The sequence below is a fragment of the Phacochoerus africanus genome, chromosome 5 (assembly GCF_016906955.1).
Source record: "Phacochoerus africanus isolate WHEZ1 chromosome 5, ROS_Pafr_v1, whole genome shotgun sequence".
NCBI classification, from domain to species: Eukaryota; Metazoa; Chordata; class Mammalia; order Artiodactyla; family Suidae; genus Phacochoerus; species Phacochoerus africanus.
The window spans coordinates 6,457,238-6,479,938 of record NC_062548.1 but is presented as its reverse complement, the minus strand read 5'-3'; the positions used below and the strand labels follow the sequence as shown (position 1 = coordinate 6,479,938).

Below are 22,701 nucleotides of genomic sequence, written 5' to 3'. Positions count from 1 at the left end.
GCGCTCCCGAGCGTTCCCGAAGCCGACAGGAACCTCGGGAGCCGCGCGGGTGGGATCGGCCCCGCCCCGGAGTCTGGGAGCGGCGGCGCCGGGCGGGGGAGGGGAGGCCGGATGTGAGTGGAGCGGCCATTTCCTGTTTCTCTGCAGTTTTCCCCAGCTTTGGGTGGTGGCTGCTGCTGGGCTCCCGCTTCCCGTCGGCGGAGGGCGAGGCGGCGTGGACCGCGGCCCCGGCACCCCGCGCCCTGCCGCCCGCAGCCGCGCGCCCGCCCGCCCGCCGCGCCCCGAGCTCCTCGCTTCTCGCCTCAGTGCCCGGCCGCCGCCGCCGCCGCGGCCCAGCGAGCGGCCCAGATGCAGGCCATCAAGTGTGTGGTGGTGGGAGACGGGTGAGTGCGCGGGCCTGGCCGGGGCCGGGGGCCGGGGGGCCGGGGGGCCGGGGGCGGGCGGGCGCCGCGGGCTCGCGCGGGGCCTGGCCGGGCCTCTCCGGGGCGGGGGTCTCGGGCCGCCCCCTCTCGGGACCCGGCGGCGCGCGCCTGGTTCCGGCTTTTTTTTGGGTGGGGGAGGGAGGGAATCGGAGATCGGCGGCCGGAGGGAAAACTGAACTCCACCCTCCCGCTTTCTCGCAGGCCGGCTGACCGCCCGGCCGAACCCGCCCAGCGCCTCGCCGCCACCCTCCGTGGCCCGTAGATTTGGGTGGGTTTAGGGAGTTGCCTTTCTTGGTGTTTCCATGAACCTCTCGAGCCGCATGGAGAACCTCGGTGGGTCCCTGCGGTCCCAGGTCGGTCGTGTTGGAGGACTGTGCACACGGGCTGCTTTGGGGGCCCTAAGCTGATCTGCCGGGGGGTGCCTTCCGCCTGTACTTAGCCACTTTTCTGATTTTCTTAAGTGATGCTGTTTGCTATTAAGGTGGAGAAACTTTGCAGATTTCTAGCTGCGAGGAGCTGGGTGCGATTAAGACTGTTCTTTTCTCTGAACGTGGTGTGGTCCAAAAAAAGAAAAGAAAAAGAAAAAGCTGGCTCTGCGTTCGCTTCTGCGTTGGGTATGGCATGTAGCAGAACTGGCTCCTGGGCCGAGCTGTCCTGTGACTCAAGGCATTTCTTTTCATTACAGCCTGTGGTGGTTACAGGCCCTAGAGGAAGACAAGACTTGTCTTATGCAGTTTTTTTTTTTTTTTTCTCCTCTGGAAACAAGAATCTAGTGTAATCCGAGCAAAATTGTGTGTCTCAGCCTTGCTCAAGTAGATGAGCCTTCTAACAAGGAAGCTCCAAGAATTACTGCCAGTTTTCAGCAAACTCCGAATGCAACTGGTACATATTTCGAGTCTTGTCGAGTAGAAGGAAGAGTTCTGGCTTCACTATACCCCAAACTCGTCGTTAGGACTGGTGCTGCTTTTATGCCTCTTGGTGAATGTGTGCGTTTTTTGTTTTATTTAGATCATTGCCAATAAAACGTTTGAAATTGTTCCTATAACTAATTCCGATCTATGAAGGACAGTTAGAGAACTGATTTTTTTTTTTTTTAAGATGCTCTCTGTATGATTTGTCAGGCTTACAGATGTGAAGCTCGGTAGTTCTAGCTCTGTCAGTAGAAATTGTAAGTTTCCCCTACCTAGGAACCTGTATGGAACTTTTTTTTTTTTAACCCTTTGAAAGAAAGCTTTAATGGAGGAGGTGTTAACTGGGGGAATGGTGAAATTAGTAAATTTGTTTAAATGAAATTTTGATCCTTTTGCTACTGAATTAAACATGTCCCTTTGTCTTGGCATTTTAAATTGTCTGGATTTCCTTTAAAAACTAAAAATGCTGCATCAGTGATGTTTAGAACATGAAATAATACTATTTTTTAAGAAAGTCAGATTGCTAATAATGTCTTATCTAATTCTAGGATGTAATATTCTTATCTGAAAATTTGTAAAACTAAAACATAAGCCCAGCAGATAGATTCAGTTTGCTTGATCTCACAGATGGACTCTCCTGTTCTGTTGGCTTGTTTACGTAGTCAAATACCTGTTGAATGCCTGCTGTGGCGTCTGGATCCTTACTTGAAATCCCCATCTCACCACTTAGAGGGAGACCCTGAGCAAATCTCTCATCCTCCAAGAGAGGTGCCTCAGGAGGAAATTGTGAGGCTTGAGTAAGATGCTGGTTATTAAGTGCCTCACAGGTGCCTGGCCCTTACTGAGTGCTTATGAGTATCAGCTGCCAGTATTGTTCTTACTCTGTTACTCTTTGGCACTGCTAGGCTCTGTGAAGGGAATATTGAGCATAAAACATATTGGCTGAGCACGTTCAGTCATTTCTGTTGTTGTTTGGTTGGTTTTTTTTTTTTTCCGGTCTTCTTGCCTTTTCTAGGGCCACTCCCACAGCATATGGAGGTTCCCAGGCTAGGGGTCTAATCAGAACTGTAACCCCCAGCCTACACCACAGCCACGCCAGATCCAAGCCGTGTCTGCGACCTACCCCTCAGCTCATGGCAATGCCAGATCCTTAATCCACTAAGCAAGGCCAGGGATCGAACCCACAACCTCATGGTTCCTAGTCGGATTCATTAACCACAGAGCTACGACGGGAACTCCAATTTTTTTTTTTTTTTTTTTTTTTTTTGCTTTTTAAGGCTGCGCCTGTGGCATATGAAGTTCTCAGGCTAGGGGTCAAATTGGAACTACTGCTGCCAGCCTACATCACAGCCATGGCAACACCACAGCCATGGCAACACCAGATCCCTGACCCACGTCCCAGGCCAGGGATTGAACCTGCATCCTCATGGATACTAGTCAGATTCGTTTCTGCTGTGCCACAATGGGAACTCCAAAATAAATAAAAATATTATTAGGAGGAGTTCCCTGGTGGCTCAGTGGGTTAAGGACCTGGCATCCCTGCTGTGGTGTGGGTTTGATCCCTGGTCTGGGAACTTCAGCCTACCATAGGCTCAATCAAAAAAATTTTGGGGGGGTATTCTTTAATTAAAAGCTGTTTCATAACTATTATAACTGGCCCCAGTTATCCTATATTCTTCTAATGAATTATTAGCAATTCAGTTAGCATTGAGTATAAAAATATGAGGTCAATTTCGATACTTTTTTTTTAATACTTTTAAATTTTGTTAATCCTTTCTGTTTATCCGGATTCTTTTAGTCCTTTTTTTTTTTTCCCCTGTTGTCTTTTGTCTTTTTAGGGCTGAACCCGTGGCACATGAAGGGTCCCAGGCTTGGGGTCAAATCGGATTTGTTGCTGCTGGCCTATGCCACAGCCACAGCAACGCCAGATCTGAGCCGTGTCTGTGACCTACACCACAGCTCATGGCAATGCCGGATCCTTAACCCACTGAATGAAGCCAGGGGTCGAACCCACAACCTCATGGTTCCTAGTTGGATTTATTTCCACTGGGCCACAATGGGACCTTCCTTTTAATCCTTTTTAAACACAGGGTCTGTCCCTTTTACTTGCGGGACCTCTGCCACAAGTTTGTCTTCTGGTTTTACGTAGGTACGGCAGCCTCTCACATTCAGGTGTTCCTGAATAGCCACTTTTAATCGTGTGTTTCCACTTTGTTTGACTGTGAGGCTGGGGTGAGTGACTTGAAGCCCCCCTCATTTCACGCCAGATGGCCTCTCAGCCCAGTGTCTAATTTAGACATTGCTGTCCAGGAATTTTTTTTTGGTTGAATGTGATAAATGCCTTCCGTGATGTCATCTTTATAGGAATGTCCACTAGGTCCTGCCCACTTCCCCTGAGCCATCACTGGCGGCCTGACCCATGAGTTGAAGCTCCTCATGAATTGTCTTTGTGTGGTTTTGTCTCGAGGCAGGGGGTTCCATATTTTTGATCTGTTGTAAAGGTGATTGAATTCTGCACTGGCTGACAAATTTAGGTTTAGCCATTTGGCTCTGACTTTGGTTGGTAAAATTACATATAATGCTTTTTTTTTTTTTTTTTTAATTTCAGATGATAATTCCAGCCAAAAGTTTGGGGTTGAGTTCACTGGAGGAGTATCAGGTCTCTGTTTTTAGAAACCTTAAAGCCGCCTTGTAAAATCTACCTTTTGTGCTACTCAGCTAATGTTTTAGTACTTTGTACTTTTTCTCCTCGGCATCTCAAGGTAGCTCTAACTTATAACCCACATCATCAGATGGAATTTTTTTCCCTCCCAACATTTTATTTTCTTTTTTTATTTTTATTTTATTCTTTTTTGTCTTTTCTAGGGCCACACCCACGGCATATGGGGGTTCCCAGGCTAGGGATCTAATCGGAGCTGTAGCTGCCGGCCTACACCACAGCCACAGCAACACCAGATCCTTAACCCATTGAGGGAGGCCAGGGGTTGAACTGGCAGCCTCAAGGTTCCTAGTCGGATTCGTTAACCACTGAGCCACGATGGGAACTCCCTCCTCCAACATTTTAATATGAAAAATGTCAAATATGGGAAAGTTGAAAGAATTGTGCAGTGAATACTCACATACCCACCCCTGAGATTCTGTCATTGACTTTATCAGATATCTTCCCGTTACTGGGGGATTTTGTAAGAGGATTTGATAGAGGGGTTGATTGTGAAGGAGGGTGATAGGCAGTTAGATATAAATTCTTGTTTTTGAATTGTGCCTCTTCAGCTGACCCTTGTAGGTCACCCTGGGGTTAGGCTCAGTGGTTCTAGAGGGGCAGGGTAGAGTAGCGGCTGCTTCCACGTTGAGCTCTGTCGTAAGTTGTAGCACCTGCAGCCCTGAGGGTCCGGCAGCTGCACAGTGTGAACTTTTGAAGCCGCTGATGGTGGTCACGACTGGCCGTCTGTGAGTTGGCTGTGGTGTCCCCTGGTAGCGGTAGAAAGGAGAACTGGGGACAGGGTTGTGTGTTTCTGTGGCACTGAATTGCTCTGAAGGGCTAGTGTTTAAGAGTCCCCAAACCCCATTTTTCAGCGTAAATCGAGGACTTTCATTCAGGGTCTTTCATTAATGCAATAAGTGTAACTATGTATTTGAGACTTAGAATTCTTTTTTTTTTTTTTTTTTGTCTTTTTGCTATTTCTTTGGGCCGCTCCCGCGGCATATGGAGGTTCCCAGGCTAGGGGTCCAATCGGAGCTGTAGCCACCAGCCTACGCCAGAGCCACAGCAACGCAGGATCCAAGCCGCGCCTGCAACCTACACCACAGCTCACGGCAACGCCGGATCATCAACCCACTGAGCAAGGGCAGGGACCGAACCCGCGACCTCATCGTTCCTAGTCGGATTCGTCAACCACTGCGCCACGACGGGAACTCCAGAGACTTAGAATTCTTGTTCCAGCATGTTCTATTCGTGTGTCCTTAAGATCCTAGGTACTTACTTCCAGGGGTTCGGGGAGGGGGAACTAGAAGGAGGTCAAAGGGAACAAACTTCCAGTTTCAGGATAAACACAAACTAGGGATGGAAGGTCCGCCAAGACACAGATGACCAGCACGGCTGTGTGTTAGGGATGACAGTTGGGCTAATGACAGTTGGGCTAAATCCTAAGAGTTTCTCTCCCAAGGAAAAACATTTTTTCTGTTGCTTCAGTGTATCTGTATGAGACGATGGATGTTCGCTGCCGCTTGGTCCGTTCCTGATGTGTGCACGTTTACTCGTCTCTGCTACACCTCAGGCTTACACAGTGCTCTGTGTCCGTTACACCGCAACAAAACTGGCGGGGGCGGGGGGGGGGGTCACATACTTTCAGACGGTGTTACAGGCTCCTTATTTTGGTTTGCATTAGGCATTGGAGAGGTCTGGTGCTTCTCAATTTATCTTCTTTCTTAATTTTAGGGCCTCCCTCATGGCACATGGAAGTTCCCAGGCTAGAGATGAATCGGCGCTACAGCTGCCAGCCACAGCCACATGGGATCCGAGCCACGTCTGCGACCTACACCAGAGCTCAGGGCATCTCGAGATCCTTAACCCACTGAGCAAGGCCGGGGATCACACCTGTGTCTTCACGGATGCTGGGCGGACTCGTTTCCCCTGTGCCACGACGGGAACGCCTATCCTGTTTTTCTTTCTAAAGGCATTGCCGAATATTCTTGAGTTTCCTGAGTCTCTTTAGCGTGAAGAAATTGTCATTGTTTCTAGATTTATTGATGTATTTGCTTTAAAGTTTTGGCTTATAGATTTTAGGAAGAAACACTGAAGTTTGCCCAAAAATCTTTAAGGAGAAGCTTTCCTTGAGGTTTTCCTGGTGGAAAAATAGAGGACATAGTAGAAACATAAGTAGCTAGCTTTTGGTCTTGATTATTTTACAGGATAGGGCAGGAGAAACAGGTTAAAAAATGTCCTTGTGTAAACTTTCTTCTGGTCAACTCATGTTTACTTTCTGTTTTCTTTTTTGCTTTTTCAGGCTGCACCTGCGGCATGTGGAGGTTCCCAGGCAAGGGTCCAGTCGGAGCTACAGCCGCTGGTCTACACCACAGCCACAGCCATGCAGGATCTGAGCCGCGTCTGCAGCCTACACCACAGCTCCCGGCAACACCAGATCCTTAACCTACTAAGTGAGGCCAGGGGTCGAACCTGCAACCTCACGGTTCCTAGTCGGATTCGCTTCCGCTGTACCGTAACAGGAATTCCTCATGTTCACTTTCCAGAGTTATAGCATCTTTTAAAGATTAAAAAGATTGAACTGAACAGTTAAACGTATAGCATTTGAAATTCCAAAGCAAATAGTAATTTCCAGGAGTTCTGCAGCAGCATTGATCAAGGCAGACCAAATCCTGCTCCCTTTCTTCCTGTGGGGAAAAGCTGTGACTGTCTAGAGCTGATTCTGACTTCAGTCTCTAACTTTTGTTTGTGGAGTGTGTTTGAAAGGAGTGAATAGGAGTTCCCGTCGTGGCGCAGTGGTTAACGAATCCGACTAGGAACCAGGAGGTTGCGGGTTCGGTCCCTGCCCTTGCTCAGTGGGTTAAGGATCCGGCGTTGCCGTGAGCTGTGGTGTAGGTTGCAGACGCGGCTCGGATCCCGCGTTGCTGTGGCTCTGGCGTAGGCCGGTGGCTCCAGCTCCGATTCGACCCCTAGCCTGGGAACCTCCATATGCTGCTGGAGTGACCCAAAGAAATAGCAAAAAGACAAAAAAAAAAAAAAGGAGTGAATAAACAGACTAATGGGAGGTCAATAACTCCCTTTGAAAACCTGTTTTAAAAAATTAAGCACAGACGTTCCCATTTGGCTCAGTGGGTTAAGAACCCAACTAGAAACCATGAGGATGCAGGTTCAGTCCCTGGCCTCACCCGGTGGGTTAAAGGATCCCGTATTGCTGTGGCTGTGGTGTAGGCCGGCAGCTGTCGCTCCGATTCGACCCCTAGCCTGGGAACTATGCCACGGGTGCTGCCCTAAACAGCAGTAAATCCATCAAATCAAATCAAATCAAACATGTATTTGGACATGTATTTATGTAAAAAGCCAGAATTTTTATACCTTAGTAATTCTTCTAGAACATTGTTTATGGCTAGTGATGCTTGGTAATAAAATTTCAATTTCAGTTACTACCAGGTTATGCCAGTACCTTGAATTCCTCTCAAGTTAAACCTTTCAAAAGATGACCCCTCAGCTGAAGATGAAATTTCAGGAAAGGAAATTTTAGAGCATTTAAAACACCCTTGGTGGTGTTTATACTCATGGCTTGGTTCCTTGTCCGTGGAGAGACTTAGGACAAGAGCTTGAAGCGCTATGGTGGTATTTTAACAACTAAACCTTTATAGCTGCTTTATCTTGGACATTAAGAGGTAGTAACTATTGGAGTTCCCATCGTGGCTCAGTGGTTAACGAATCCGACTAGGAACCTTGAGGTTGTGGGCTCAATCCCGGGCCTTGTCAGTGGGTTAAGGATCCAACGTTGCCGTGAGCTGTGGTGTGGGTAGGTCGCAGATGCGGCTTGGATCCCGTGTTGCTGTGGCTCTGGTGTAGGCCGGCAGCTACGGCTCCGATTAGACCCCTAGCCTGGGAACCTCCATATGCCTCCGGAGCGGCCCAAGAAATGTCAGAAAGACCCCCCCCCCAAAAAAAAAAGAGCTAATAACTTAATGTTTTTACACAACAACATTTTACATTTGAAAAGAGAATCCACTCTTCCTCAGCTACCGCATCAGCACCTGGGCTTGTTCTGCTCGTTCTGCCTCGAGTCTTGGTGGCTCTTGGAACGTCCCACTTCTCTGCACCCTGAAATCCCCTCTGTGGTCTGGGCCCCCAGCAGTTGTTCTCGGAACACAGCGGTAGCTGCTTCCTTGTTTTCTGCCCCTCGTCTCAAGCTTCTTTCCACACCACTGTCAGAGGCTGCTTCTAAAAATGCAAATCTCATGGTTTCTTGGCAACTAAAAATGTTACTTCCCAAGTAACATCAAGTTCCATGTCCTTTAAGAAGAAGATTCTGTAGATTCTCCTCTGCCACTTCCCCCTTCTTTCTTTCCTCAGTTGTACGGGGCTTCTTTTCGTCTGAGCCTCCCCGTATGTTGTTGCTTTTGCCTAGAATGTTCCTCCGTACCCTGTCCCCATGACTCGTAAGTGACATTGCAGCCTCCCGTGCCTCTGAGACTAGGTTAGGTCTTAGGTCGCCTTGCTGTGTTTTTCCAGAGCACCTATAATAACATACCGCTGGGAGTTCCCTGCTGGTCCAGCGGTCAGGACTCTGGTACTTTCACTGCTGCAGCCTGGGTTCAGGAACTGAGATCCCACACATGCTGTGGCCAAAAAAACAACCTACACACCCCACCCCCACACTTAGCATACCTATAATTTTGTGTAATGACTGCTTTTTTTAGTTTACTAACTGCTAAGTTCCATGAGCTCTTGTTCATTGCAGTATCTTTAGCACCTGGTGTGTGTGCTTCCTGGCATAGCACCCAGTGTGCTGGCTTAGGGCGCAGTTGAATTAATGCTCACAGTAGTTTTGTGATGAGGTGGTAGCTTTGCATCCGCCTTAGAGTTGACAAAACTGAAGCATAAAGAAGTTGATTGAAACTTAAAAAATGCAAGCCTTAATTGGAAGAGCTGACTGGGTTGTGTAGTCAGGGCAGTGACTTTAGATTTTAGCCACCTCCTCATGCAAGTTGGGTTTTTTTGGTTCCCGTTTTTGTTTTTAACGTTCTAAGCCGTCAACAAAATGTATGGCCAGTGAGTCATTTCTGCTTAGAAAGCCTTTAGGAGTTGGAAGCCAGCTCCTGCTGATGTAATGTTTGACTCTGTGAGGTCTTTGGGGTGGGGGAGTTCCAACTTTTGTTAAACCCTTAATAATGTTAGAAGTGAAGCAAGGATTGGCAAGACTGCAGGGGCCTGTAATCTGCTCTTGTTGAGAGGTTTTTGCCTTAAGCTAAGAGTGCAAAATAGAAAAGCACTTAACCTCTTTCTGGTGAGTCCTGATTTATAGCAGTTAAGATCAGATAACAAAATCTTACAGCGCAGAACTCTGCTGTGTCACATGACCTTGGTGAGCCTACCCAGGATGGCAGGGAGTGGGCTCACTAAGGAACGTTTGCTGAACCTTGGGAGGCCAGGGACTCTGAGAAGCCCCGGAAGTCGCCCTGTCTTTGTTGAAAAATTTGGAGACTCTTGTCGCTAATGATGCCGTGATCGTCTCAATTTTTAGGTGATAATTCCCCTTAGAAAAATTATCTCCCAAGTGGTTGGGAGACCTCTGTTTTTTGTTTGTTTTTGTTTTTGCCACGCCTACGACATTTGGAAGTTCCTGGGCTAGGGATCGAACCCCAGCTGTAGCAGCGACCCAGGCCTCTTCAGTGACAGACAACACAGGATCCTTAACCCACTGAGCCACACAAGAACTTGATTGGGAGACTTTTCAGCCACCACCCTGGCACAGCAAACCCACTTCGCCTGTGATAGGAGGCCCTCCTGTCCCTGGAGTATTTCTATACTGTTCTCTCTTTCTTATCTTCGCAGCCAGGTGGGAAATGACTCCAGCATCCCTTCGCCATTCGTTAGTGACTGTGTCTGGAATTTAGTGTGTTAGCTGCTCTAAACCTTTCTGGTGATTAAGTGAGGATGGGAAGGTGGCAGGTTGAATGCAGGTGGATCACAGTGGGCGCAGTTGTGGGTGGTTGGGGACTAAGCCTCTAAAGAGAACAGTCTTTGCTGATTGCCAGAGGGAAGGCTTTAGGAAGGGGGTGGGATTCCACGCTGGAAATGGATTACTGAGCAACAAAGTGGGACTTGGAGAGGAAAGCTGTGTTTGCAAATTAGTGTTCATCAAAATGACTTGAGGCTGGAATTGAAGATTCTTGCACCTTAAAAATATTTCTCTTGAACCTGAGCTTTTGATTAACAACTATTTGACTACTAGTGCTAATACCTCGTACTGAAACAGCATGTGAAGCCTTCGGACTCAGCCTTTCTGAGGGCGTCTGCGTTTCAGGATTAAAATAGGTGTAGTGTTAAGTAAAAGGGTATAGAACCTGTTTTCTTTAATGCTGTATATACTTCTGATTTTCCTATAAAGTATTTTCACCACATAATGACAGCGAGGATTGCATTCATGTTGACGAAGCAATTTACACCATTTTTTTTTTTTCTGTCTCTTCAGAGCTGTGGGTAAAACTTGCCTCCTGATCAGTTACACGACCAATGCCTTTCCCGGAGAATATATCCCCACGGTGTAAGTATCCCGAGTTACACCGGGAATTGTCTGTCACAGGGTTTTTTTGGATTCCATTGACTTGTTCTGCTATGTCTTTCTTAATCCTTATGGGAACAGATAGGATTAATTGTCTTTTCATTCACTGAGTCTAATTATAAGGTATTTGGGCCTTTAAAAGATACTTAATCTAATAGAAAGTTTCTGCACAGTGATGAAACACAGCTTTCCTAATTGATTTCTAGATATTCAGGAAATGAAAGTTAAACCAACCGTGAAACACAGAGACTGGATAATGTGAGCGTTTCAGATAAATTTGGCTTTCTGGGCTCTCTGTGTGAAGGGTCAAGGAACCGGAACAAAATGCCATTATGTTTTAATTGGCCTTTTCTGGCAAGCAATCCAGTGGTTGCTTGTCACTGTTGAGTTCCTGGGCTTCGGTATTGAAACCAGGGTGTGTGTGCGCGCACGTGTGCGCGTGTGTGCAGGGCGGGGGTGTGTGGGAGGACGGAGCTGGTGCTGAGCTGCTGCTTCGCTATTGGCAGCAGAATTGGGTGGAATGGAAAAGTGCTTTTCTGATGTTGGGGTTGCCAGGGAGCCCCATGTAGCTGAGCCTCCTAAAAAAAAAAAGTCACAGTACTGTTTATTGAATAATCTAGCCTCTTCCCACCAAACCAGACATGTGTAGCACTTTTCTCTAGGAAAGCTGGCTTGGTCATTAACTTAAAAATCACATTGGAACCTACTCAGACCATGGCTTTGCTGCCACAAAGATCCTAAGGTTTAGCCTTAAGTATGGACAAATTAATTCTGGAATTTTATTTTCAAGGCTTATGTTTTGTGTTCTGCTCAGTACTTGCCCTGGTTTGTTTGTGTATTTATTAAAAACTTTTTTAGGTTTTGATATTTTTTTCCTGTTGTTGATTTACAACGTTCTGTCATTTTTCTGCTGAACAGCAGAGTGACCCAGTCATACATACATATGTATGTACCTTCTTTTTCTCACCTTATCCTCCATCCTGTTCCATCACAAGTGACTAGATACAGTTCCCTGTGCTGTACAGCAGGTTGCCCTGGTTTAAATGGTGATGAGAGATGGCTTTTTAATCAATGACTCTACGGTACTCGTCATTTTTTATAAAATGTTTTCATGCCCTGCTACTCGTAAATTTTTTTTTTTTTTTGTCTCTTTGCCATTTCTTTGGGCCGCTCCCGCAGCATATGGAGGCTCCCAGGCTAGGGGTCCAATCGGAGCTGTCGCCACCGGCCTACGCCAGAGCCACAGCAACGCGGGATCTGAGCCGCGTCTGCAACCTACACCACAGCTCACGGCAACGCCGGATCATTAACCCACTGAGCAAGGGCAGGGATCGAACCCGCAACCTCCTGGTTCCTAGTCGGATTCGTTAACCACTGCACCACGACGGGAACTCCTCACTTTTTCCTTTTTAAACACTTACATTCCTTACTCTCTCAATCATTGTCTTCCTCGCACTGTGTTGTAATTCCCCTTTTAACTCTTTTTTTTGGCCAGGGATAGACGTTTCCTGTGTAAGTTCCCAGGCTAGGGATTGAACCCACAGCACAGCAGCGACCTGAGCCACAGCAGTGACACCACCAGGGAACTGCTCCTTTTTCACTTTTTATGTCCTTGCTAGACTATCACCTTCTCAGGGACAGAGTGTGCATCTTTTTTTTTTTTTTTTTTGGTCTTTTTTGCTATTTCTTGGGCCGCTCCCGCGGCATATGGAGGTTCCCAGGCCAGGGGTCGAATCGGAGCTGTAGATGCCGGCCTACGCCAGAGCCACAGCAACGCGGGATCCGAGCCGCGTCTGCAACCCACACCACAGCTCACGGCAACGCCGGATCGTTAACCCACTGAGCAAGGGCAGGGACCGAACCCGCAACCCCATGGTTCCCAGTCGGATTCGTTAACCACTGCGCCACGACGGGAACTCCCTCATAATTTTTAATGTCAGCTTTGTTTCTGCCCTGCGGGCCGTGGGCGTCCGAGCCTCTTCTCGCAGTGCACTAGTTTGAGTGCAGCAACCTCAGGTTCATTTATAGCCTGGTGAAACCTGGTTGCACACCCTTTGAAACGTGACACTGTAGCGTCTCGGATCGGGTGTGCTTTGTGCTCCGCCTCCCTTGACCAAGGCTCCCCTGACAGCAGCCTCTCGCCAGTGGCGTTCTGCAGGCACTGCCCGTGCAGCCCTGGTGGCTGCCCTACGGAGAGTGAGTCACGTGAACACAGAAACTCTACAAGTGGGGTGTGAAAGAGGAACTAATGTTACGCTTTCTTCCTTCCTGGGGACAAAAACATTGATGTTCTCGTCACTCGAGGCAGGCGGGTTTATTTATTTATTTACTTTGCTTTTCAGGACCGCGCCTGAGGGTCTGGAAGTTCCCAGGCTAGGGGATGAATCCGAGCTGCTGCCGCCGGGGTCCTTAACCCACGGAGCGAGGCCAGGGATCGAACCCACATCCTCATGGATACGAGTCGGGTTCTTAACCCCCCGAGCCACAGCGGGAACTCCCCCCACAGGTTTTTATTGCTGGCAGCGCCTGTTGGGTCAGCTGGGGAGCTTGTCCTTGTCGCCCAGACCTCTGCGTGCTTGTTTTCCCTTACGTTCGGCTCCCCTTTGCCTCCGCCTCTCATCGCTCGGGAGGCCTCTCCTCGGGGCCGGCGTCTGCGGGCCTCGGTCTGCTCCCGCTGCCCCTCGCTGCCTGTGCAGCCCAGGCCTGGGCTCTTGCTGCAGGGCTAACGACGCATTGTTTGTGCTTTCTTCTGCAGCTTTGACAACTATTCTGCCAATGTTATGGTGGATGGAAAACCGGTGAATCTGGGCTTATGGGATACGGCTGGACAAGAAGATTATGACCGGTTACGTCCCCTGTCCTACCCACAGACAGTAAGGAGATGACTGCCTTTTAATGCCTCCTTGAAAGTAGATAGTTCCTGGAGTTCCCGTTGCGGTGCAGTGGAAACGAATCCCACGAGGAATGACGAGGTTGCGGGTTCCATCCCTGGCCTTGCTCAGTGGGTTAAGGATCCGGCGTTGCTGTGGTGCAGGCCGGTTGCTACAGCTCCCATTAGACCCCTAGCCTGGGAACCTCCACATGCCGCAGATGTGGCCCTAAAAAGCCAAAAAAAAAAAAAATAATAGACAGTTCCTGATTGACTAATTCGTATCACCTTTGAGTTTGCTGCTGTTTCAGTCTTCAGACTGTTCCAGTCCATCCAGGAAATAACAGCGCATTCAGTTGGTTCCATAGTGAATCTCTCCCTAGATGCCAATCGGAGTTTTGTGTAATTTTTGAGCGTTACCAGTTATTGACTATGGCGCTGTGCATTATTTCACCTTCTTTGATGTAGTTTTGGGACAGCCATGTGAAATAGGTATCGGCTTGTTTTTGCAAACCAGTTTTAAAAGCAGTTAGTTTCCAGAGTGACAGTTGTTTATGGCTTTTTGGTTTTTTTTTTTTTTTTTGCTTTTTAGGGCCACATCTGAGGCATATGGAGATTCCCAGGCTGGGGGGCGAGTTGGCTGGCCACGCCACACCCGCAGCCACAGCAACGCCATACCTGAGCCGCATCTGTGACCTACGCCACAGCTCACGGCAACGCTGGATCCTTAAACCCACTGAGCGAGGCCAGGGATCGAACCCACGTCCTCATGGATGCTAGTTAGGTTCGCTAACCGCTGAGCCACAACGGGAACTCCCCTTCAAGTTTTAATTTTTCCAAATTAAATAATTCTTAGGGCTTTTCTGTCTTTTAGTAAGTCATTTTCTGTTTCTGAAACGTTTTGGAAGTTTTGTGTACCCGTCTGGGGTTGCTGGGCTGCGAGTCAAGGTGTGGTCGGTGGTGCTCAGGCCCAGCGCCAGGTGTTGAGTCTGGGCCCCTGGGTCGGCCTGCTTGTCCCAGGACTGTGGTGTTGGTGGCGGTGTCTGCGAAAGGCCGTGTGCTCCATCAGCCGGGACCCAGGGTGTCGCCAGCACTGTCGCTCCTGGGCGTGCTCTGACCAGCCTGCGTGACCCTAGATGGGTAACCAGCGTTTAGCTTGGCTGTTTTGATTTCCCAAAGCTTGCAAGCCTCGCTAGGGGAACACACCCGTGGTTACACAGAACTGGCCTAGCTATTCTGCCCGCGAAAGAGCCACTCCCCGGGGGCCCTGGGGTGAGGTTTGGGCTTGAGTGGGGTGATTGGGTGAGGGCTCAAGGAAGTGGGGACTTGCTGAGGATTGGATGCCGGTTGGAAGCAGGTTAGTTCTATGGGTGTTGTAATAACTCATGCCTGGAAGGTGGGCATGAAGGGAGGCCAGGCTTCGATGGGTGCAGACGTCGTCACATGACCTGACCTGGGTGGGCGAGGGGACCCTGGTGGTCTGCAGTTTGCACAGGGACTTTGTATTTAGTTTGGACAAGACTGAAGTGGTCTTTCCTGACTTTGGGGGCTTGGTGTCCTGGGGTTGCCCCATGGAGCATGCCAGGTGAGTGCCAGGCAGCCCCCAGGGGTCACGCTTGTTCTCAGCGGTGCCGTGGTGATGCAGCAGCATGTCTCTGCCAAGTGTGTGCGTCCTGGTCCTTTTCCTGGTGCATCGACGGCTAGAATTAAAAGGCACTCGAAGCCCAAAAGGGAAAGCCAGCTGGAAAGCAGGTGGAAGAGAATAAAATGGAAGGACGCCAAATGATGGAGTTTTTGGAGTCGTGGGGTTCCAGCGGGGCTGGGGCAGGTCTCCTGTGATCGCTCCACTCACAGGCAGGCAGGGGGCAGCACTGAGGGCCACTGTCCATGTGTGACCAGAGAGAGGGACCTGGGTACAGGATTTCGGCCAGGGCTCCATGGGTGCCTGGAGTGAGGAGAGGGCGCTGTCCACGGAAGGACAGTAGCATCCAGACCCGGGAGTGAGGTGACAGCTCAGGCCATGTATGCGTGACCCTGTGAGGCGGAGTGAGAGGCTATGCTGGGCTCTGAGCATGAGCATGCGAATGACACCCGGACCCAGCAGCAGGTGCCAGGGGGGCATCACCTCGAGAGCATGGGTGGGGGAAGGGAGGCTCGAGAGGAGCCGTTGTCAGAGGCAGTGCAAGGGTTTCCTTAGAGCCATCTTTGGGCTGAGGAAGAAAAAGGAAGGCGGAAGGAACAGGCAGGTGGTAGAATGTTCACGGAGGATGGAAAGTATCTGTCTTCTCCATCAAAAAAGATATTCTTAAAAATGGACAAAGGGGGACCAGATGTGGTTATTTCGCAGCTGCGTTTGGTGGCTGATCCCCTGAGTCCCTGTACCGTGATGACGTTTTGGTGCCACGCCAAGGCCTTCGGAGGACAAACTTCAAAAATAGCCCGGAGGTCACAGAAAAGGAAACTGCAAGCAAAACGAGGGCGTTCCTGCTATGGAGAAATGGGATCACTTGTGTCTCTGCAGCACCAGGATGCAGATTCGATCCCTGGCCCAGCACAGTGGGTTAAAGGATCCAGCATTGCTGCAGCTGCCGTATAGGTTGCAACTCTGGCTTGGATATGTTCCCTGGAATGGGAACCCTGTATGCCATGGGTGGCCAAGGAAAGAGAAAAACAAAAAACAAAATGAAAAGACAACCTACAGAATGCAAAAAAAAAATTTGCAAATGATGCAACCGACAAGGGCTTAATCTCCAAAATACACAAACAACGCGTACAACTCAACAACAAAAAAGCGAACAACCCAGTTGAAAAATGGGCAGAAGACTTGAATAGATGTTTCTCCAGATACGTAAGGATGGCCAGTAGGCCCGTGCAAAGATGCTCAGCATCTGTAATTGTTAGAGAAATGCAGGTCAACACTACCGTGAGGCACCACCTCACACCCGTCAGAATGGCCATCATTCATAAGTCCACAAATAACGAATGCTGGAGAGGGTGTGGAGAAAAGGGAGCCCTCCTGCACTGTTGGTGGGAATGTAAATTGGCACAACCACTGTGGAAAACAGTATGGAGGGTCCTCAGAAAACCAAATATAGAACAATCATGTGATTTGGGCATCTATCCAGATAAAACTTTCACTGAAAAAGATAGATGCACCTCTGTGTTCATAGCAGCACTGTGCACAATAGCTGAGACATGGAAACACCCCAGATGTTCAACAACGGATGAATGGATTAAGAAGGTGTGATATAGCAGCAGTTCCCGTTGTGGCTCAGCAGAAATGAGTCCAACTAGGAACCATGAGGTTGCAGGTTCGATCCCTGGCCTTGCTCAGTGGGTTAAGGATCTGGTGTTGCTATGGCTGTGGTGTAGGCCGGTAGTAGCCGTAGCTCCGATTCAACCCCTAGCTTGGGAACCTCCATAGGCCACAAGTGCAGCCCTTTTTATAAAAAAAAGATATGGTATATACACACAATGGAATACTATGCGGCCATGAAAAAGCCATTTGCAGATCATGGATAGACCTAGAGATTGTTATCACACATCAGTGAAGTAATAAAGAGAAAGACAAATACCGTTTGATACTACGGAATCTAAAATACGGCATAAATGAACCTATCTACAGAACAGAACCAGACGCAGACGTAGAGAACAGACTGGCAGTTGCCAAGGTGGAGGGGACGAATGGGATGGATGGGGAGTTCGGGGTTAGTGGATGCAAACTGTTACATTGACAATTGAGAAGCACGAGGCCCTGCTCTGCAGCACGGGGAACTATAGCTCCTCTCCTGGGATAGACCAGGATGGAAAATAGTAAATTTTTTAAAAATTTTTTTCCTTTTAAAATTATGTATTTATTTATTTATTTATTTATTGGTCTTTTGTCTTTTCAGGGCCACACCTGCAGCACATGGAGGTTCCTACGCTAGGGGTCCAACCGGAGCTGTTGCTGCCAGTCTACACCACAGCCACAGCAACAGCCACATGGGATTGGAGCCGAATCCGCGACCTTCACCACAGCTCACGGCAACACCGGATCCTTAACCCACAGCAAGGCCAGGGATCACACCTGCAACTTCATGGTTCCTAGTCGGATTCGTTTCTGCTGCACCACGACAGGAACTCTGGAAGATAATTATTTTAGAAAATGTATATATGACAGTCATTTGCCGTACAGCATAAATCGGCTTACTGTAAACCAGTTATACTTGAGTTTTTAAAAGTATATTAAAAATAGTCTATAGGTGCAACTAGGATCATTACAGAGACTTTAATATTCGCTTTGATTTGTAAAGGGGAAAAGCTTGAGTGAGATGCAAGTAGTTGTCTCACCTTGGTTCTCAGAACGCCAGATTCTCTGTTGTTGGAAGAGCTGGTCTTTCAGTTTTTATTGGAAGCATTGTGATAAACACTGGAAATGCTGCCACACGCGGTGGGGGTCGGGGGTGGGTGGTGGTGCTGCGGGTCTTGGTGCCGTGGCACATTCAGGCCAGGCCCCGGCCTTGCTGCCCCGGAGGCTCACGGTCACAGCTCTGGCCTGGCCGCCTTCCTGGGCGGCCCCGTCCCACAGGCCCCGCTGTGTGCATGGGCCCCTTTGCTCTTGGCCTCCGGGCCTCGTGTCCGCGAGCTTAGCGGGAGAGCTTGGCTCCGTGCCAGCTGCCTCTCCCATGTCTGCCGCCGCCTTTGCGGGCACCTTGTCATTCTGCTGGGAGAGGAGCCGTCTGCGGCGGCTGAGGGAGGAAGGAGCTCCGTCTGCTCCGCAGGACTTGCCCGACCGGTGCCCCCACCACCAGTGGCCTTCACAGGGCCCCTCGTGCCCCGTGGCCAGGGTGACGGAGGGGTTCCGGGACCCTGGGTGGCGTAGCCCTGCTGGACCTGCTGGCTCCCTGGGAGGGTTGAGGCCCCGCCCAGATGAAGAATGAGTAACGGGTTATGTTGACTGTTCTCAGTTTGTACTAACCTCAAACCAAGTTCTCGTGCATTACTAGGTTGGAGAAACGTATGGTAAGGATAGACCCTCCAGGGGCAAAGACAAGCCGCTTGCCGTATGTAAAACTTTCAATCGACTTCAGTTTCCAGCTTGATCTGTTCTCTCGTTTCACTTAGTTTTCCTAGGATTTCCCGTCGAGCCTCCCGGTCCTTGAGTGTTTGACCTCTAATCCACTCAAGGTTGAGGTTGGCTCGATGAAACGTGCTTTCACTGGAGCCCATGGTCGACCTGCTGGCCTGAATCAGAGCCGTTCCCAAGCCGCTTTCTCCCCTCCTCTCAGGGCACGGGGGCTTTGGTGGAAGGGGCCCTCTCCAGGCTGCTGGGGAGACGCGAGGCTTCACCCTGGCGCCCCGGCCACGGGCTTGGCGGGAGCGGGACTAACCACCCTGGCGGCCCTTCCCCCGCTTCGGTGTTGGGTGCGGGCCTGTCCGGCGGGCGGGGCTGTGCGCTGCTGAGCTCACCGGCCCCGCTTGGAGGCGTGATCAGCCCAGGGCCAGAGGCCGTGGTGGTTCCTGGGCGACCTTGTGCATGCGCTCAAGTTCCATGTCATTTACAAAACGCTGTTGTGTGGGAGGTCGCCCCCTTCCAGGTACAGGGTGTCAGCTGAGGATTGAAAGTGTGTGCACTTCACAAAGGAGTGTCATTGCCCTTTTCCAGGAAAATAGTTCATAAGCCCAGCATTTTAGAAACTTTGGCTTTTTTTTTTTTTTTTTTTTAAAAAGGATGTGTAAACGTTTAAATCTCACCTTGTGCACAATAAAGTGCACGTTCTCCAGAGGCCCTGCTTGGGCCTGAGAAGCCCTGACAGCTGGCGGGACGCCGCTTTCACACGAGGCCGCCCTCCCTCCCGAGGGCCACCGGGTGAGCGAGGACCTGAGACCCACCTTGGGCCCAGCACCCTGATGGCCGGTCCTTCCTTAAAAGCAGTGTAGTTGGAGCCCCGTGAGCCCCTAAAAGTGTTTGGACCTAATGTTCTGATGGGGACATAATGAGAAACGTAGCGTTGTAGGTGATGTTTTTAAAATGGATTCTACTTTTGAGGAACCGAGACCAGGTTTTAAAGAGATGCAGGCGTAGTACCTTGACACAGGATTTTGTCCCCAGGTAGGAACAGCATTAAGCTCCCAGGCAGAGCTGGAGTGATGGAAAGAGGCCCGTCTGTCTGTGGCCTCCAGTAACAGAGCTTGTCTTGTGCTCCACTCCCAGTCTCACCAGTAACTTGTGCTTCACGTGCTGGTTCTGGTCTGGGAGCGTCTAGGCTGGAGAGGGTGCAGGGAGCCGGCTCGCGCCTCAGCTGCTGGTGCGCAGGACGAGCCGGGGCTTCTGGCGCTTTCCCCGCAGCATTTAGGCAGCAAAGTGACTTCGCCACGCCAAGACCATTCTCTAAACGCCTCCCTGTGTTTCTTTTTACAGGACGTATTCTTGATTTGCTTTTCTCTTGTGAGCCCTGCATCTTTTGAAAATGTTCGCGCAAAGGTAAGTGGGATATTTTATTTTTATTTTTTATTTTTTTGTCTTTTTGTTTTTTCTAAGGCTGCACCCTTGGCATATGGAGGGTTCCCAGGCTAGGGGTCCAATTGGAACTGTAGCCACTGGCCTACACCAGAGCCACAGCAATGCGGGAACCGAGCCGCATCTGCGACCTCCACCACAGCTCACGGCAACGCCGGATCCTTAACCCACTGAGCAAGGGCAGGGATCGAACCCGCCACCTCATGGTTCCTGGTCGGATTCGTTTCCACTGCGCCACGACGGGAACTCCAGGAAGGTGACTTGAGTATGCAGAGTTCTCCAGTTTCAGGGCCGATGCAGAAGTGCTGGGTTCCTTGTTAAAATAACGAGGCAGTTGGGAGCCAGGTGAATAAAAATGACGGACTTGCTGCCCAGGCGGCACCGGTGGGCTTGGTGGAGATGATGGTGGTGGGTCAGGGGTGCGTCTGGCGGGGAGGAAATGGTAGAGCCGAGTCCTGGGTTCTGCTAGTTTGGTTCTCATCCTCGCATGTGTGAGGGGTTTTGAGATGACCTAAGAACTTGACCAGAAACCAAAAGCAGAGTGGCGGGGCGGGGGGCCGCCTCGCCGGTCCCACGGTGCAGTGGTTGGTGCTTCTGGAGGGGAGCCTGGCCGAGGGCAGCGTGCTGTCCCCTGCAGGAAGGCTCCGTGGCGACGCAGGGACTCGGGATTGACACAGCTTGGCACCCGTGTGGCCGTAATCGGCGGGAGGGCGGCTCCCACCAGAGTCGTGACTTTGCTCCTGTCCCCGCACCCAGTGGTACCCAGAAGTGCGACACCATTGTCCCAACACTCCCATCATCCTGGTGGGGACGAAGCTGGATCTCAGGGATGACAAAGACACGATTGAGAAACTGAAGGAGAAGAAGCTGACTCCCATCACCTACCCGCAGGGCTTGGCCATGGCGAAGGAGATCGGTAGGAAACCCCGCGGCGCCAGGTCCGCTTGGCCCGCCGGAGGCCGGGGTCCCGCCCGGGGAGGTGGACCCGGGTCTGGCCGCCCCTGCGGAGACCCTGCTGAGCTGGGGGGGTGCAGGGGGAATGAGGGGGGGGCAAGGCCGAGGCTGAGAGGCCGTGTTCTGTCCGGCAGGTGCTGTGAAATACCTGGAGTGCTCGGCGCTCACGCAGCGGGGCCTCAAGACAGTGTTCGACGAAGCCATCCGAGCGGTTCTCTGCCCGCCCCCCGTCAAGAAGAGGAAGAGGAAGTGCCTGCTGTTGTAAACGCCTGGGGCCCGGGGCGGGGGCCCGTCCCCCCCTCCCCCCCCCCGAACCTTTGTCTGCTTTGCTCAAATGTGGAGCCTTCGCACTCAATGCCAAGTTTTTGTTACAGATTAGTTTTTCCATAAAACCGTTTTGAACCAATCAGTAATTTCTAGGTTTTTCTGTTTCAAGTGTAAGAGTTTAAACTTTCACATTCTATTAAAGTTTAGCCCTAAAATGACAAGCTTTCCTAAAGCCTTATTTTTCAGAAGCCCCTGTTCTTGCTCAGACGAAGAGTTGCCAAAATCCCTTGTGAGCCAAGTTGCGTTGTTGGGCTGAGAACACTAAGCACTGAGCTGCTGACCGAGACCTCTGTCTCTGCGAGGACCGGCCCTTCCGAGGCCGGCAGCTTCCCAACGTGAAGGGCGTAGCGCCTCCTTCGCGAGACCTTGCCACTGAGCGCACCCTCCTTCACCCGCCCGTGCCCATGACCTGATGTTGTACTGTGCGTCCTGGCGAGGAGGTGACAGCGCAGCTCTCTGCATCAAGCCCTGATTGCGTAGTGAGGGTTTCTTTAAGCTTTCATGAGACCTTGAACTGAACTCCTGCTCACGTGTTCCCTCCGGCGAGGTGTTCTGGCCGTGGGTGCGCGGGGTGGAGCGTGGGGAGCGCCTGTGATCGAAGGATGAAGACAGTATTTTGACAAGATGTGGAGGTTAATTTACACTACATTGTACACAAAATAGTGAAACTATTGAAAGTGTCACGGGTAAAAGTTTTAAAAGGTTGATTGCTGTCAAGTGCAGTAGATGATGAAGAAAGGCTGGTATTATGAGTTAGTGTTTCTTAAGCTCTTGCTTTTTCTTCACCCTGCCCTTCCCTCCTGAAATTGGGCGTTTGAATCCCTTTTTGACTTGGTCCTTCTCATAGTTGCTAACTTAGTGCTTTCCTTATAGAATCCCTTCTTAACGAGCAATACGCCTCCTTGTATTATAAAATCCTTCTGAGTGAGCGTTAGAAACATCCTTTGGTAGATCGTAAAAGTGCATTCCTCACCTCACGTTACTTTACTCACGGCTGCTCAGTGCTTTCCTTAGTTTTCTAGTACCTGGGTGTAAACATCCTGTGTTGCAGCTTTACAGTTTTTAAGACACTTTAGATCTTCTTAGACGGTAACCTTCTCACCATCACTGTCTCTCCGTCCCTGACGCCGCACCCTGACTAATGACACTGACCCTCCTGCCCGTCCCCCCACCCCCCCACCCCGCGTGCACACGGGGCCTCCTCCCCACCCTGCCCACATCCCCCTGGGCTCCGAGGTGCTGAACCCCGTGCTCGTGCTAACCAGGTTCTCTGCAGCTTACCCGCTGGCAAGAATACGAGCTTGGACCTTCCAACCACTAGAACAAAATTTTTTAAATTGACAGTTGCAGAATTGTGGAGTGTTTTTACATTGATCTTTTGCTAATGCAATTAGCAGTATGTTTTGCATGTACGACTTAATAAATCCTTGAATCATAA

At 50.2% G+C, this 22,701-nt stretch overlaps 1 protein-coding gene across 2 annotated transcripts; it reads left to right on the top strand.

Annotated features, from left to right (window-relative positions):
* RAC1 (Rac family small GTPase 1) lies at positions 1-22,701 on the top strand. Of its 2 annotated transcripts, XM_047779502.1 has the most exons (7): positions 1-383; positions 10,522-10,593; positions 13,367-13,484; positions 18,469-18,525; positions 19,884-19,946; positions 20,739-20,898; positions 21,071-22,701. In XM_047779502.1, the coding sequence occupies exons 1-7, from the start codon at positions 349-351 to the stop codon at positions 21,199-21,201; spliced, it is 636 nt and encodes a 211-aa protein (XP_047635458.1). In that variant the 5' UTR covers positions 1-348; the 3' UTR covers positions 21,202-22,701. The 2 variants fall into 2 exon arrangements, with proteins under 2 accessions (XP_047635458.1, XP_047635459.1); XM_047779503.1 differs by lacking the exon at positions 18,469-18,525 and having other exon boundaries at positions 18-383.

Excerpts from the sequence above, each read along its gene's own strand:
- RAC1 (XM_047779502.1), top strand. The coding sequence starts at position 349 with ATGCAGGCCATCAAGTGTGTGGTGGTGGGAGACGG. Across the intron at positions 18,526-19,883 it reads GCAAAGACAAGCCGCTTGCC|GACGTATTCTTGATTTGCTT; the intron begins GTATGTAAAACT and ends TTCTTTTTACAG. Across the intron at positions 20,899-21,070 it reads GGCCATGGCGAAGGAGATCG|GTGCTGTGAAATACCTGGAG; the intron begins GTAGGAAACCCC and ends TCTGTCCGGCAG.